General features: G+C 34.0%; 2 protein-coding genes across 3 annotated transcripts; one reads left to right on the forward strand and one right to left on the reverse strand.

The window, feature by feature from the left end:
• Positions 1-1,633: 1,633 nt before the first annotated feature.
• On the reverse strand, positions 1,634-5,614 carry LOC145591127 (amino acid transporter AVT6C-like). 2 transcript variants are annotated; one of them, XR_014102249.1, is made up of 6 exons: positions 5,020-5,614; positions 3,674-3,826; positions 3,342-3,545; positions 2,466-2,934; positions 2,150-2,377; positions 1,634-1,908 (listed from the first exon to the last, which is right to left on the reverse strand). XR_014102249.1 is itself a non-coding variant. In XM_081647530.1 (5 exons), the coding sequence occupies exons 1-5, from the start codon at positions 5,408-5,410 to the stop codon at positions 2,251-2,253; spliced, it is 1,344 nt and encodes a 447-aa protein (XP_081503656.1). In that variant the 5' UTR covers positions 5,411-5,614; the 3' UTR covers positions 1,634-2,250. The 2 variants fall into 2 exon arrangements, 1 of the variants encoding a protein (XP_081503656.1); XM_081647530.1 differs by having other exon boundaries at positions 1,634-2,377.
• A 3,500-nt stretch (positions 5,615-9,114) lies between these two features.
• LOC145592619 (alpha-soluble NSF attachment protein 2-like) lies at positions 9,115-15,750 on the forward strand. Its single transcript, XM_081649123.1, has 9 exons — positions 9,115-9,406; positions 9,973-10,022; positions 10,110-10,182; positions 11,256-11,335; positions 11,660-11,811; positions 13,286-13,445; positions 13,534-13,581; positions 14,413-14,493; positions 15,371-15,750. The coding sequence occupies exons 1-9, from the start codon at positions 9,262-9,264 to the stop codon at positions 15,449-15,451; spliced, it is 870 nt and encodes a 289-aa protein (XP_081505249.1). The 5' UTR covers positions 9,115-9,261; the 3' UTR covers positions 15,452-15,750.
• Positions 15,751-15,895: the final 145 nt, after the last annotated feature.

Consider the following 15,895-nt stretch of genomic DNA (forward strand, 5'->3'; position numbering starts at 1 on the left):
TATTAACATTAGCCGTATAATAAAATAACAAAATAAGTTATTCATCAATTATTGTTAGTTGTACACTTGTACTTCATATTATCTTTTACTTAATAAATTTTTATGAATGAATTTTTTCAACTTTTAATTTTATGGAATATGTTATATTGTTATTTAATTTTTGTCTAATACTTATATAGTTATATGAATAATATGATATATAGTAAATTATGAATGAACAATAAATATTAATATAATTTAAACAATATTTAATATAACTTAACTCCATAAAAAATTTAATAATTATTAAATTCAAATATTAAATTGTATAATTATTCAATTCAATTTTTTCTTTCATAAAAAAAATTCAAGTTTTTTTAAAGTTTTTTTTAATTTTTTTTTTTAAAAAAAAAAAAGAAAAAAGGGTAAGCCGTGGCCCGTGGGCCGGCACGGCCCGCCTCCACCGTGGGCCGGCACGGTGGCCGGCACGACGGGCGGCCCGGCACGGCACGACCGGCACGGTGGGCCGTGCCGTGCCGTGGACAGGGAAACCTTGAAGGCCGGCACGGCACGGCACGGCCCGCCTCCACCGTGGGCCGGCACGGCCCGGCACGACACTGTTCATGGCCCGCCTAGGCACGGCCCACGGCAGGCCCGGCACGGCCCATGCCCACCACTAGCTAAGATGGTTAAATAGTCAACTTTGTTATAAGTGGTTGGGTGTTTGAATCCCCTTACTCTTATACTTTTATACGAAGTAACGTGGGTTGCTTTGGTGATGATGTGGCATAAAGAAATGTTATATTTTTATAAACACCTTTTAATATATTAGTATACATTAAATTAATGTCAAATGATACAATAAATAATACGAAGCAAAGAGAATTTCTTCCCTTTGATTATTAAAATCAAACTATTAATTTTCACTCTAATACTCTATCTGATTTTATATATTTTGTTTTTTTTTAAAAAAAAAACAAATAACAGAATAAACACAAAAACTTTACTAATAGAAAATAGAAAAAACATGAAAAAGGGATCTTGTAAAAAAACAAAACTATTTTACAACAAATTAAATGGGGCCTTAATGTTGACTACCTAAACCTATCGTAAGGTCCCAACACAAAGATAATGCATCCGATGAATTTTTTTTGTGAAACTGGACCCAGCTACATCATGCGAAACTTAGCCCGATTTTTCTGGGCCAACTCGCTGGGTCCATACCTGATTACTTGCTTTAGAACAATCTACAAGCATCATCGAGTATTAGCAATTTAGCAATAAGGTCATGTGGGACACTTGACAGTCGACACAGACAAGTAGACAACATTGCCCTTGCCAACCAAGCACGTATTGACATATTGTAGCCTAGTAAACGGCCGTTAACTCGCTAAGTGCTATAATCTTTATCGTTTTTTTGTTTACAATTTCTCAATGAACATAAATGTTACGGAGTATAAGTAAGAGGTATGACTAAATTTCATTTATTTTTATTTATTTAACTTTTTTTTTTTTTTTTACGGAGTATAACTTATATTGTTTTTACCCTTTCAAACTCTTAAAGCTGAAAACAGGAAATTTACAATGATGTGGTATAGAGCCTAAGTTTTACGAGTATTTCTAACATGACTACATGAATCAATACCATGCAAGATCAGTAACAAACAGAATGATTGCATAAACTAAAATCACTGTTCAGGAGCCAAAGATATTGAGCTACTGATACAACACAATTTACAATTGAGCATTTTGTAAGGATAGTAACAACATAGATCTCACAAACTACAGGTCTACAGGACCCCTTGCACTTTGGACCGAGGATCCGATGCTGCAATTGCTACCACTTTGATATGTTCATTCGCAGGTTTGACAAATTCCATTCAGCCACAATATAAAAAACAAGCGCCTTCCCTTCACCTTAACGTTTCACTGACAAGTATGAGAACTCCAACAATCAATTCAGCATGCTAAGAAGCTTCAACCAAAGAGGCTCAGACCAGCTCTCTCTTGTTGGTAGAGATAGATGTGGTTCAGAAAAGAATATTTACATTTTACAGGAAGAATATACATTTGTTTAAATCAACCACCACAAGAAAATGTGTCAATTCAGGAAAATCCAGGCGCGGAAGATAAATGAAGCCTGACGAATAAGAGAGACGGATAAACTGACCAGTGTGATCACCAGATCAGCAAACTTCAGCTAGAACTGAAGTGCACAAATCACGATCAACTATAAAACCCGCTAAAATGTGGGTGACTGCGAGAAAACAGTTAGGCTGTACTCCCCGAAGGAGTGGACAAATTGGTCCACATAGCAATTGTGCTGGTAAATAGCGCAGCAAGTACAAGCAAGACTGCGACCACCTTGTCCCATGATGTAGAGATCCCGTGAATATCCCTGCCAATAATTACCGTCAAAACCTTTGCCAACTAACATATTAACAAGCATCTGAACAGCACCAAATTAAAATTTGCTAAAAAAGTACCTTAGAATGATAGAGGATGGAAATATGAGTATGAGGAAAACAACAGTTGTTGAACCCAGTATCTGGAAGCAATACCATATGCTTGGTATGGCGATTGCAACTAGATAAGCAAGGACAAGTTGTATAGACGTGAGGCATATGAATCTTGGTGTGTCTTTGGCTAAGTCAGGCTTGTCCGGGAAGAAGAGCTCGTCTAAATTGGCTCTCAGACAGAAATTTATCAAAGGAAACACCAGCATGAGATGAACTGCATAGCTTAATCGAACAATGGCATTGATTACTAACCCGATCATAGTACCATGACCAATCTGATCGAAGTTCACCAGCATGTCCGCATCAATAGAATCCCCAAATAATAGATAACCGAAGAATCCGATACAGAAATAAAAGAGAGCGCATATGACAAGTGATATCCTGATAGCCAATCTCATGTCTGAAGGTTCTCCAAGCTCTGCCCTAATAGGATGAACTGCAAAATATAGTAAATTCAAATGAATATCAATGCTGACTTGCTGAGAACAGCTACATGCACAGATGCACTGGTACAGATTTATGCTTTTTAAAAAATTAAAATCAAAAATAGTAAATTGTTGGGTGAAGAAAATATGGACACGGCCTCAAGTTGATTATTATCATTTCACATGTCTATCAGTTTCTTTAAATTACTCCAAATTTCAATGTACTTTTACAATTTAACCAGCAGCATAAAACTATGTTCTGCCTAACTTATTCCAGTACCATATCGAACAATAAGAGATCAAGAATTTAAAACTAGAAAAGGAAAGAAAGAAAAGGAGGAAAACCCAACAGGTACAATATTAGCAACCCGAGAAGCAATAAGAAACTAACAGCCGATAGCATAGTGTTCAGCTTTACCATTGAGTTGATATCCAAAAGCAGTCATAAAAACTGGGATGGTGGTAAAAAGACTGAGGATTGAGCCTTGACGGGAAAAATCAGGCACTAGCTTCAGGTTTTGTGTTTTTCCTTCCAACATTGCTTCTATTGCCAATATTGAGGATATGACAACAAACACTAAGGCAAGGAGAATTGCCAATAATGACGTGTACCTAAGTGAATCTGAATAGCAAAATAAGGACAAGGTAAGAAGTTGAAATAAAACAGCAGAATTCCAAACAATATTGACACAAGCAATATCCATTAGCCACAGGGAATATTAATTTTACAGGCCTGTCTGAAGTACTGACCTACACGACGAAACAACACCAGAGGAAGGATAACAAGAAGCACCACAAAGAGAATTGCAAAGGCACGCGAAGTCCACCAATAAAACCCAAACCATTCCTGTAGTAGTCCAGTGTGGATGGTGCTCCCGGAATGGGTTCCAGAAAGCACATCCCCTGAAAGGAAATAAAAAGGGAAAAAAAAAGTTGTTAATCCCATGTAAAACCGTAAAGTAACAGGATTCTGATCAATCGGATAGATTCTACTGTTTCAGGTTATGATAGCTATATTAGCTAATGAGGCTAACCACAAAAATATTATTGGTTAAAGACCTAGAGCAGGTTTTTGTAATACAGTTGCATGAAAATTTACCAGAACATACCATTAGCAATTTCGCATGAATAATTATAACTTTCATTTTCAACTCTATTAAGTGTTCCAGAAGTTGAAAACTCTTAAAGACTAGTTTGATGTGTCTCCTTGCCACATGTTTCTCAGGTCCATGACAATAAATGGATTATGAGTTTAGGAATCATACAGAGACAGGCATGTACCTTTCTTAGATTAATTAGTGGACAAATTGCAGTTTAGTGCCCATTAACCATCAATACTTAGACCAGTTGCAGGAAACCAACTACAAATTATACTTTCACCCTCCAAGTTTAGTCATTCATCAGATTATGAAGCTGTTATTATGCCAATTTATTTTCCAGACAAGCACCACATGACCACACATACATGCAGGGCTAATATTGAAGCATTTTTACAAGAATTATACACCAAAAATATACAAACAAGACAGCCAATCAACAAACTACATAGTATCATTTTATTGGTCCACGACGAGTCCATATTATCAGTATATCAATATCATATTGTACGCGTTCAAGTGTCAAACATTGCTAATTTATGAAGCAAAAGTTCATGGTTACCAATACGAGCGCATACAACATAGGGTCATAACTCTCAGAAGATACCCTCAAATTCTTACATCTGTGGTCACACTCGGGTAAAATAAAGAGTCCGGATAACATAGGGTCATAACATATAGGACACCCAACACCCTTAGATTCTTTCATTCTTACATTGGTCATCCAAGTATATGAGGTAAAATAAAGTGTCCGGATAACATGGAGTCGGGGTTATAAGCTTATAACCTATAGGAGACCCTCAAATACTTGGTCTGATTTCCCAATAGCCATCTTAATAGTTATCCAAAAGTTCATCAATATTAATCCATATATTCAAACAAACCACCAAATACACAAATAATATGAAAATTAAATATCCATTATGTATATATTAAAAAGAAAAAAAAAAAAAAGAAAAAAAAAAGAGAGAAAGAGATTAAGGAAAAAACCCAACTTACCAATAATAATGAGATAGATGATAAGACACCCAAAACTAGTAATCATAACACAAATTTGCAAAGCAAGAGAACCAACTCTTCCAAAAGACTCCCCCATCAATCCAGCATAAGTAGTTGACTTTCCAGAATGAGTATACCTTAACATATATTCTCCAGTAATATCTCCCATAATTGCAACAATTACAAGAACAATCAAAGCTGGAAAAACACCCAAAACCTTAAAAGTTGCAGGAATTGACATAATTCCAGCCCCAATCATAGTAGTTGATATATTGAATACTGCACTTGCTAAACTTGCCCCCTTTCCTCCTGATTCTTCTTCATCATCCAATTTCTCCAGTAAAGGGATTTCAATTCTTGATTCTGTTTCTCCGTCTTCTTTTCCCTTCATTTTCTGGGGATTTTTTTTGGTGGGGTTTGAAGATTTGAAGCTAAGTTTTGTGATGTTGCCCCTTTTTAAGCTAGATTTTGTGCCTGCGTATATGATTGAGAAAGACTGAGAAAGTTAAGAATATAAATAGAGAGAGTTGGCTTGAGAAAGTTGGCTTTCTTTTTAGATCTTGTAAAAATGGATAAAACCCAGTCTAGCACACGGCTATCCATATAGAATTTGATATTTTTGGTCATTGAAAGCGGTATGTGGTACTATGTTTTTTTTTTTTTTTTTTTTTTTTTTACTGATCCCGTAAGGTCGTAATGAGTGTATTGTATACAATGTGTTTACAACCTTACATAATTCAATCTCATATTATCTGTATAATTGTGGATGCTTTATATGACTTTACATATGATATGGAGTACACAATTTATATATTTCTTTCATTTCTTAATATATGTAACAATTTGAATTTTACAATATTCCTTAATGTATATTAACTAAATTTATTTTAACTTATTGACCAACTCAATTCTAGTATAAAATAAGTGGGATAATGTGATAGATTAAGGTCTTAAAAAACAATATATTTGGTGAGTATTGACTCCCTATTTTGTTTGAGATAATGTCAATTTAAATGAAAGTCCAATGAGCTTTAAATATTAGATTGTTTATTTTCATTGTACTCAAATACAGAGTAGTTAAATATAAATATAAGGGTTGATTTCTCGGGAACATGATTGTATATACAAATGTAACTCACTCAATGGTTTGTGATTCTCTTTGAGTATTCAAAACTACTCTCTATATGGTGTTATCACCTCTTCTTATCTTAATTTTCAAATTCTCGTGCTTTTTCACTTCCCTCATTTCTTTGTGCAGTAAATACAACCTTAATATAAATTAGTAGCTGAAATGACTCATCTTCGCTTTAAGAAATCACACATAAAATAAGCCGGCTTAACACCTATACCCTATCACAAATAAAATCGAAAGTACTAGTAATGAAAATGACAAATAGCGTATTGAACCTTCTATCTAAACCATAAATACAATTACTTGAAACTTAAGAAGATACCTGATAAAAGTAAGAGTTTTGCGCCTAGATGACGACAATGATTAATGACAATAGCAATGAATTTTCGTGTGGTTAGGAAACGTAACACGACATGTAATTAACATAATATATAATTCAAAAACTTAGGCAAAGTGTGTTATTATTGGAAAGGAAACATAAATATAGAGAAATGACATTATTGTTTGACTCAATTCTCATCTGTGTTTCGGCCCCATTTTGGGGCAATTGTGGATCAATAGAGGGTAAACCTAATCAAATGAACTGGCTCTTAATGGGCATGATTTGAGTCACTTATTTCCTCTTGTTTTTGTTTTATTCCATGCTTGATTTAGACCTCTTCTACTTCCACTTGTCCTTTTATTATTTATTATGCCTTATCAGACATGTCAGCTTGATCGTCGGTGTATCAATGTGGTATTTCAAATGAGTATATATATTCATTTATATTACCAAGCTAAGATTGATTTAGTGGGAAATATTGTACCTTCCAGCTTATTGAAGGTGAGGATCCTTTATCATTTCCCCTCACATTTAAAGTATTTGACTCGCAAATATTGGACCAAAACAATCGTGAGTCTTGAGAGTCTGGTCATGGTTTTTCTTCTTACCTTAAAAAAATAATTAATAAATAATATATACGTATGTATATATTTTTTTTAATAAAACAGATATACATCTTTGTAGGACACATATACATTATTTAATTGAAGAGAATTTGTTTTTTAATCTTATAAAAAAAAAAACATATCATTGGTACGGAGTATTATTTAACATGACATTGAATTTTTATTAACTAAATCAGAAAAATCCATTGAAATAAAAAAAGATACGTGCTAGTATTGTGCAAATCAAAACTTATTTATTTAAAATACTTCGTATAAAGGATGATCACTAGAAGAGTCAAATGCTAATTAATACGAGTAATTATAATCATTGAGTACAAAGTACTATGATAATATTGAGATGTGAGGTTGAATAAATGCGAAATATATTAATATTACCTCGTATTAGATTTGTTATTATAACATACGGAGTATATTATTTTACATGCAAGTATTAATTTTAACATATTGTATTATTTTATACTATAATTTAATTTAATTCAGTTCAGTTCAAACGAAATGGTCAAATCCACTTGAATCCTAATGTGGCATGATTCGCAATTGTTATTGCTTGACATTGGAGCCAATAACTTGTCATTTGCTGTCTGTGCTCCAACAGCACATAACCCATGGCCCCAAACAACGTTACCGTATGGATTGGGTAACTTAATCCTGCTTTGTATTATTGGGCTCAACTTAACTCAGCGCCATTTCCTCCTAAGCCCTACCTACGCACCAAGTCTTGTCCACTTCGAAGTTCTTATAACTTATAAGTAGTACTCATTAGAGAACGTAAAATAATAAATGACTTAAGGTTACAAAATTACAACTAATCTTTCACCTATGACATACTTTTGTAGGAAGAATCCACTAATATAATTACCTCTGTTTGCTCAATAAAATTCATTAACTTCTCTTACCGCTAGAAATACGTAGGTGATTAAAAAAACATGTTTAGAATATATCGAAATTGCATAAGGTTGTACATTAACATGAGAGTTGTGACGTGCATATATTTACTTATTTAGGGATTGTATTCTTGCAAGAATATATTGGAATGAGGTGGGTGGGCCTATTGGAAATTCTGAATGTCATTTAAAAAAACTTTTAGTATATTGGATTGAGAAAAAAAAAAAACAACGTTAAAATTGCTGATTTGAGCAAGAGTGAGAAGCTAAACGACTAATCTTATATTTTTGTTGACTAAACTTTTCATTAGTTTTACTTTCTTTCTTTTTTTCCCCTCTCTCTAGATACCATATGGAGATTGAATCGTTGTTGGCACAGGGGAGAATTGAGAAAGTAATACTAAATCCGATTTTTTTTAGTTGCTACTTTGGAATATTTTATATCTCTCAAATAATACACTAAAGTTGCAACAAAAAAAAAAAATCAGATGTAGTATTTGTCACATGAGTGTAAGTGTTTAGAAATGCCCTTTTGATCATCTCACCATATGAATGCGTGAATTTTTCTTGTTTGCTATAATAGAGTACTTCGTATATTAAAAGTTTTGGCAATCAATATATGTCTAAATGATGAACAATAATGGAATAAAACAGAATTGTGCAACACTTTGATTTCAAACTTAACTTACAAGGACAATAACGCTTAAAATCTTAAATGATGTTTCTTCTTGTTCTCACCGTAATGTATTTAATACTCATATACAATTACCATTGTCTGAAGGAGAGTTTTACCATAATAACCAGATACTTCAACTATCAAATGAACCAAGTCCAACCATCTTTAGATCAATTCCTTCCAAGTCGTTATTATAAGATCAAATTATCTAAATCAACTAAAAAAAACCCAATCTCTTCCTAAGTCATGGGGCATTAAACATTTTAACCACCGTGATAAAAATCAAATCAGAGGCAACAAGAATCCCCGATCAAAGCGACCATTTCAACATATCATCATCAATTTTCCAATGCCACATCATTATAAGCACAACAAAAATATTCTTGTTGATTATACTTTTTAACAAAAAAAATAAAATTCCATGCCCATAATTCTTTAGCACCATACCTTTCGGCATTTCAAAAAAAAAAAAATCAGGCATTTCACATTTTAAGTATTGAACACATCCTCATCCCACGCGCTGCCTGAAAAACAGAAAATCGCCCACCGAAGAGAGAGAAAACAAAAACCAGGAGAGAGAAAAACTTGCAGAGAAAGCGAAAATGGGTGATCACATAGCACGAGGAGATGATTTCGAGAAGAAAGCCGAGAAAAAGCTTACTAGTTGGGGATTATTCAGCAACAAACACGAAGATGCTGCTGAATTGTTCGAAAAAGCCGCCAATTCTTACAAACTTGCCAAAGCCTGTATGATTTCTTTCTTTTTCTGTTGTTTAATCAATCATTTTAGTTAATTATACAATCATTTGATTTCGATTGATCGATCGATGATTAATTTATCGAATTTTGATTTGTTTTGTTCGATTGTTGGATAGTTAGGGTTTATGATTTGTTTGAGTGTGTTGAATCTGATTTTTTGTGATTGATTGTTGTTATCTGTATTGTTTTAGTATTAGCATTGATTTGAAAAAAAAAAAAAAAATGGAAAAATTGATGTTCGTTTGTTTAAATCAGATGAATATGCGCATTTTTGTTGTTCGGCATTGAATTCTTGTTTTCTGGTATTCTTAGGGAAATAGATCTGATTTGTGATAAGGATCGATAAGTTTCCAATTGATTGAGGCTGAGACTAAGTACATTTTGAATTTTTGATGTGGTTGATTGAAACTGATCTTCAGAATTATTGTTTTTGATCATTTGTGTTTTTGGTAGAGTGCACTAATTATCAATATCTGAAATAGGAAAGATGAGATTGATGATTGTATAGTATGCTTAATAATGTATTCTCGATGTTGGTTGTTTGTGATTTTCAGGGGATAAGGCTGGTGCTGCTTATCTTAAGTTGGCAAACTGTTATTTGAAGGTGAATATTGTTTGCATAAGAGGAAATTTTTTAATTTAAGTTTACGTGTATGTGGTTGTTATGGTGATTTTAGTTTCGTGTATGCAGGTGGAGAGCAAACATGAAGCTGCCAATGCTTATGCTGAGGCAGGTCATGCTTATAAGAAGACTTCATCCAAGGGTAATAATGAATTGTGATGTTTGTTGAACAGTGCATGTTTATTGTGTTTTCATTTTTTGAGTTCCCTAGTGAAATAATTACTTCCTTATCTGTTACATTTTTAACTATGTGATCAACATACAAAATCATACACTTATTCATGCTAATAGTTATCATCAAAGTGCCATGGGATACAGCTAGAAAATACCGACCTCAATATCAGGTTTAGTAATTGTATTCACATTTGAGCACTTTAATTAAGTGCTTCAAGATGTATAATTATTGATCTCTGGAAAGTATTTTCATCTTTACTCATCTTACTAGTTCATCAACTCTTAGGTAACTTTTTCCTTTTGGAGTTACATTTGTCTTCTATTGTCAAGCCATAGGTTTCTTTCTTGTCATTTTTTTTTATCACCGAACACGAGTATAGAGAGGTGGATAGACACACTGGTGGAAATTTTAGCTAACCATTTAGTATAATATTTTGATGTATTGGAATTATATCTGTCAGCTAAAAAAATAATGACTGGAAGAGAAACTTGGTCGAATACTATGCTCAATGTTGTCGAAATCACTTGTCTGCATTCCTTTTCTTAAAAGGGTTCTTAATAGAAAAAAGCTTTATTACTTCAAAGGCCTTATCTTTGTGGTAAAGTGGCAAGTTAGTCAATGGCAATGCAGTTGTAGGATAAACTCTGGTGCTTTTAGGAAATAGCCTATTTGACCCAAGACACTGGCATAAATTGGTAAAATGTTTTAAGTTAATAGCTGTAATTGTTTCTGTAAAATTTAAACTGCCTTGAATTGTCTGGAAGGAATGGGATTTGCAGTATTTGGTCATATGTGCCGGGAACTTGGGACCGATTATCTGAGGTCTACATTTTGCCAAAACACATCCAGCTGAATTGCACTTTTTTGTAATTATTGTGTATTTTTTATTTTTTCTTATTGTCAAAATGATGCATATAGTAAATTATGTTACCGGAAGAATTGCTAATTTACCAGTAGTTTTGATATGTGGGCCTTTTGCCTTAGGTACCAACTTTTTGGCTGAGACGAGTGTTTATGTTTTGAATTTTTATTCCTTTCAGAGGCTGTATCTTGCTTGGAGCAAGCTGTGAATAGCTTCCTTGAAATGGGAAGACTCAATATGGCTGCAAGATACTGTAAGGTACAATTCATGTTTGTAAACTTTATGGTTGTAAGTCAGTTTTTCTCTATGTGGTTGATACTTGTATGTGAGTTAATCTCTTTCTGATATCTTGGTGGTTCTTCCTTTCAATATTCTCTTTAGCAAATTTCTACGTTATCATTAATCAGGTCACTTTTGTAGTTTTGATGACAGCCAGAAACTATTTCGCTTGGTATTTATCAAATTTTGAATCTGTACAGTATGAGTGACAAATAGCATAGGTTTTAATGTATCTTTTAAAGAAAAAGGATTATTGACATTTACAATAACCATTATCACTCAGGATTTATCTCTTGTGCACAGGAAATCGCAGAGATACATGAGACTGATGAGAATTTGGATCAGATTATTGCTTGGTATGCAAAAGCCGGTGATCTTTTTCAAAGTGAAGAGGTGACAACCTCTGCAAACCAGTGCAGACAGAAAGTTGCACAATATTCTGCACAGTTGGAACAGTATGCTTCTTCCCCTTCCTTCTTTCATTTTCAACAATCAAGCATTGCTTGTTCCGCTCGCCATCTGGTCTAACTTTTCACTATATATGATGCTGCATGCATTGTCCAATAACCGAGGGATTGGCATGACATTAGTTATTTCTGATGGTGGATCCTTTTTATTTATTTATCGGTAGGAACATACATATGCTTTACTAAAAATGTTGTGTCAAACCATTAATTGCTGGCTCCTCGGTATTTCCACCCTGTATATTCATGCTTGAAGTTACTAAGTAGTGATGTCACAATTTGATTGTTTATCGAACTCAAACCATGCAAAAAATATACTACCTCCATTTCATATTATTTGCAACGATTAGACATTTTTCCTCTCTACTTTATGTCAAATCGTTGCAAATAATATGAAACGGAGGTAGTAACTTGGTCTGTTTGTGGAACTTTAGAGCATTGGACAATAGGTACTTCAGTGTAATATTTTGTGCGAGAATTCTATATGTTTGTCTGCATAGAAGTGAATCAGAAACTTACTTACTACATTGATGTCCCGTGAGATTTAAATTTAATGGTTAATCTGGAAAATTGTTTGTGGCTTAATCTGGAAAATTGTTTGTGGGCTATTCCCGCTGCAACTTAGCTTCTTATATTGCTGAGTTGTGATGCAAAATGGTTCTTGTGTCTAGGACATTTTGGCTTTATTGGAGTAATTTTAACTTTCAAAATTTTATCTTATGGGAGTATGTAATTGCGTGGTGATGCAATATCATATTATTAGTGTTCTTCAAACTATGGTTGAATGGAAGCGCAGAACTTTTTCTTTTCTTTCTTTCTTTCTTTATCGCTTTTTTTTTTATTTTTTATTTTTTATTATTATTAATTTTTTTTTATTTTATAATTTCCTTTCCTGTGAGTTTCTGGCTGGTCTTGGGAGAATTTCTTGGAGACTATTGGTATTTACTGGAGCACAATCCTTTTTCTTACCTCTCAAAGCTGACATTTGATTGCCAAAAACCAGAAGACAGGCTGGGAGCCTTGGGTAAACAAAATTCTATTTGTTAATCTCAAAAGACATGAAGTTGATTTTGCTTAACTTCTATTCTTTCTCCTTTTTGATCCCCCTGCCATTCTTCCTGGATCACCAACTAGCGGCTCTGCATGTGGATTCTACATTTAGGAAATCTCCTTAATAAAAAAAATAAAAAAAAAACTACTGGCAATTTGGACTTTGGAACTTAAATATGCTCTGGGATTTCAACATAGTTTGTTAGACAGTATATGAATATGCCTTATTTGATATGTATTTTCTGAGCTGTCCACCGTAACCTTACCACAGAAGTTTCTCTGCATTGTTTTTTTTGCCTGTCAGATGGACTTCTGAGGGTCCCTTACCATTTATCATGCACTGCTTGGTTTTCTCTAAGTGTGAATGCTAGATACAGATTAATTAGTGTATTCATGAACTAATTGGTTCTTTTAGGTATCCGAAGGCAATTGAGATCTATGAAGACATAGCACGCCAATCTCTGAATAATTCATTGCTAAAATATGGAGTTAAAGGTCACCTTCTCAATGCTGGGCTTTGCCACCTTTGTAAGGGCGATGTTGTTTCAATAACCAATGCATTGGAAAAATATCAGGTTTTTTTCTCCCCTATTTTATTGTAGAAACTTTGAAGTTCTGATTTCGTAGTACAGAACTCTCATAATATCGTTCTTGAATTTTCAGGATCTGGATCCGACATTTGCGGGAACTCGTGAATACAAATTGCTTTCGGTATCTCTCTTGTTTTCTATGCTCTGTTATCTAATGTTTTTCCGTTAAATGTTTTGGCATATTGATCCAAAAGATGTATTTAGGGGAATAACTATTGCTTTTAAGACAAATGATTGGGAAAAACACGTTGTCTAATACATAATGTAATACCATTCAGGGAGATTTTTTATTGGGCACAGTATCGACCTAAACTTGAGTAAATTACCATAAACAATTAAATTGCTAAACCAAATAACTGCCTCTTCTCTAGTTTCTCATTTCCGTCTCTTAATGCATTTTCAATTGTTGGTCAATCATGTAGGACGTCTTCTAGATTTTTTTGCAATTTGAAGATAATTTTTACCCTCTTTATGCGGTTTTTTTTTTCACTTGTACTATTTCAAAATGTACGTGAAAAGTTTTCATAGTAGTAATGGTTTATGATTGTCTTTCCAAAAATATCTTACTGAGGTGAGTAATGCGGATGGTGGGCATTGAATTACTGTTATATTGGGTGTTTATTTAAAATTGTGTCATGTCCTATACTCCTATGTATTTTTGGCTGGAAGGCTCTGTCTTGTTCAACTTATTGAACTTATTCCAGACAAGATAAGTTGACACAAGTTAAGATATTTTAAAGAACATATAAATTCAGAAGAAGCGAGTTGAGATAATTTCAGACCAAACAAGATTTTCAATTTCATATACTTGTACAAGTTTCAGATAAAATGATTTCCAGGTCAGGTTAGTTAATTAGTTTGAATAACACGAAGCATTGGTATGATATGAAAAAAGTTTTGGATTGTGTGAGCTGATTCTGAAAGAGGTTTCTGGTTTGTTTTGTTGTTGCAGGGTTTGGCTTCTGCAATTGATGACCAAGATGTTGCAAAATTTACGGATCTTGTTAAAGAGTTTGATAGCATGACCCCACTGGTATAATTTCAGTTAATAGATCAGTTCACTTACTGTTAATGTTCTTCTGAATGAAATGAGTATATGCATGGATCTTTTCCTGAAATTTTAACTGTTTGTTTATATATTGCCATGCACATGGCATCCTACGATTTTCCACATACATGCATGTGTCCAGCTATAGGGCAAGTACACCCAAGTCAAAGTTTATGCTCTACTGGGTGGATATAATGACTTGGGGAGAGTCTATTATACACTAGAGTGTAGGCTAGTTTCAACACTTTTCCTCATTGCTTCATTGGAGTTCTCTCTCCAAATGAGCAAAACAAATAGCCTTGGATGTGCCTAGCGCTAGTATACCTTTGTCTTTGATAGAACATTTAAATTACTCGTGGCCTCTTGGGTTTATTGTCATCCGCTACTAGTTCTATTTTGTATGTGTGAAATCATCTTGTACGTCCAACATTGTTTTTAGTTTGCTACCTAAAATCCAAAACCCATTATACAAGTCGTTCATTAGATTTAGAAGGATGTACTGCTGCAATTGTAGTCTTGCAGATATTTAAAAATTTGCTTTATAGGTTAATTAGTTTATAGTGTAATAGCTGTTTGGGGACAATCCATGCCCCTCGAAAAGTGTGTACTGCTGTGCCAGTAATTCCTGAAGATTGTAACTGCTTTACTCCCCCCCAACCCCCTCGTTTTTTCTTTGGTGAGATTGCTGCACCCCTTTGTGTGTAGTCAATCTGTTGCTGGATAAGGCACAGTAGTCTGATGTCAGCATATGTTTTATTAGTCTAGTGTCCGTTCTCAAGCTGTGAGTTAGATTTCTGGAATGTATTTGGGACAATTTTTACCTTGTGCGTTGTTGTGATTGTTTTTGAACTTTGATGCATAGGACGCATGGAAGACGACTCTTCTTCTAAGAGTGAAGGAAAAACTGAAGGCCCAAGATAATGATGACGATGATCTGACATGAGAAATTTGATATGCTGTCAACTTTCGATTTGTTCTATTTGGATAAAAGTGCTGCCTTGATGTACAAATGTTCTTCAGTGACATTTAAGCATGGACTATAGCTTATGAGGATGTTTTCATGTTGGAGATGTGTTGATCTTGTATTTCTGATTGTATTTTTAGTCTGAGAGATAGAAGTGGGTTATCCTCGTTATCCTGTGATGTTTTGCTTCTCATTATTGGTTACTAATGTGAAGGTGATTTTTTTTATAAGATGTCTAATATCAATGGGACAATGGTTTTGCTGTTGTCAATTCTAAACATTTGGCCGCTGAAATATGAATAGTAGTGGAGGAGTTGTGTTACCAAGATCATTGTGTATGGAACCAGAATTGTGTCACAAGAGACAAAATATCAGATGTGCTAATTCATGGGAGTTGGGCCTGGCTGTCCAGCAATGTACCGC

The sequence above is a fragment of the Chenopodium album genome, chromosome 18 (assembly GCF_948465745.1).
Source record: "Chenopodium album chromosome 18, dcCheAlbu1.1, whole genome shotgun sequence".
NCBI lineage: Eukaryota > Viridiplantae > Streptophyta > Magnoliopsida > Caryophyllales > Amaranthaceae > Chenopodium > Chenopodium album.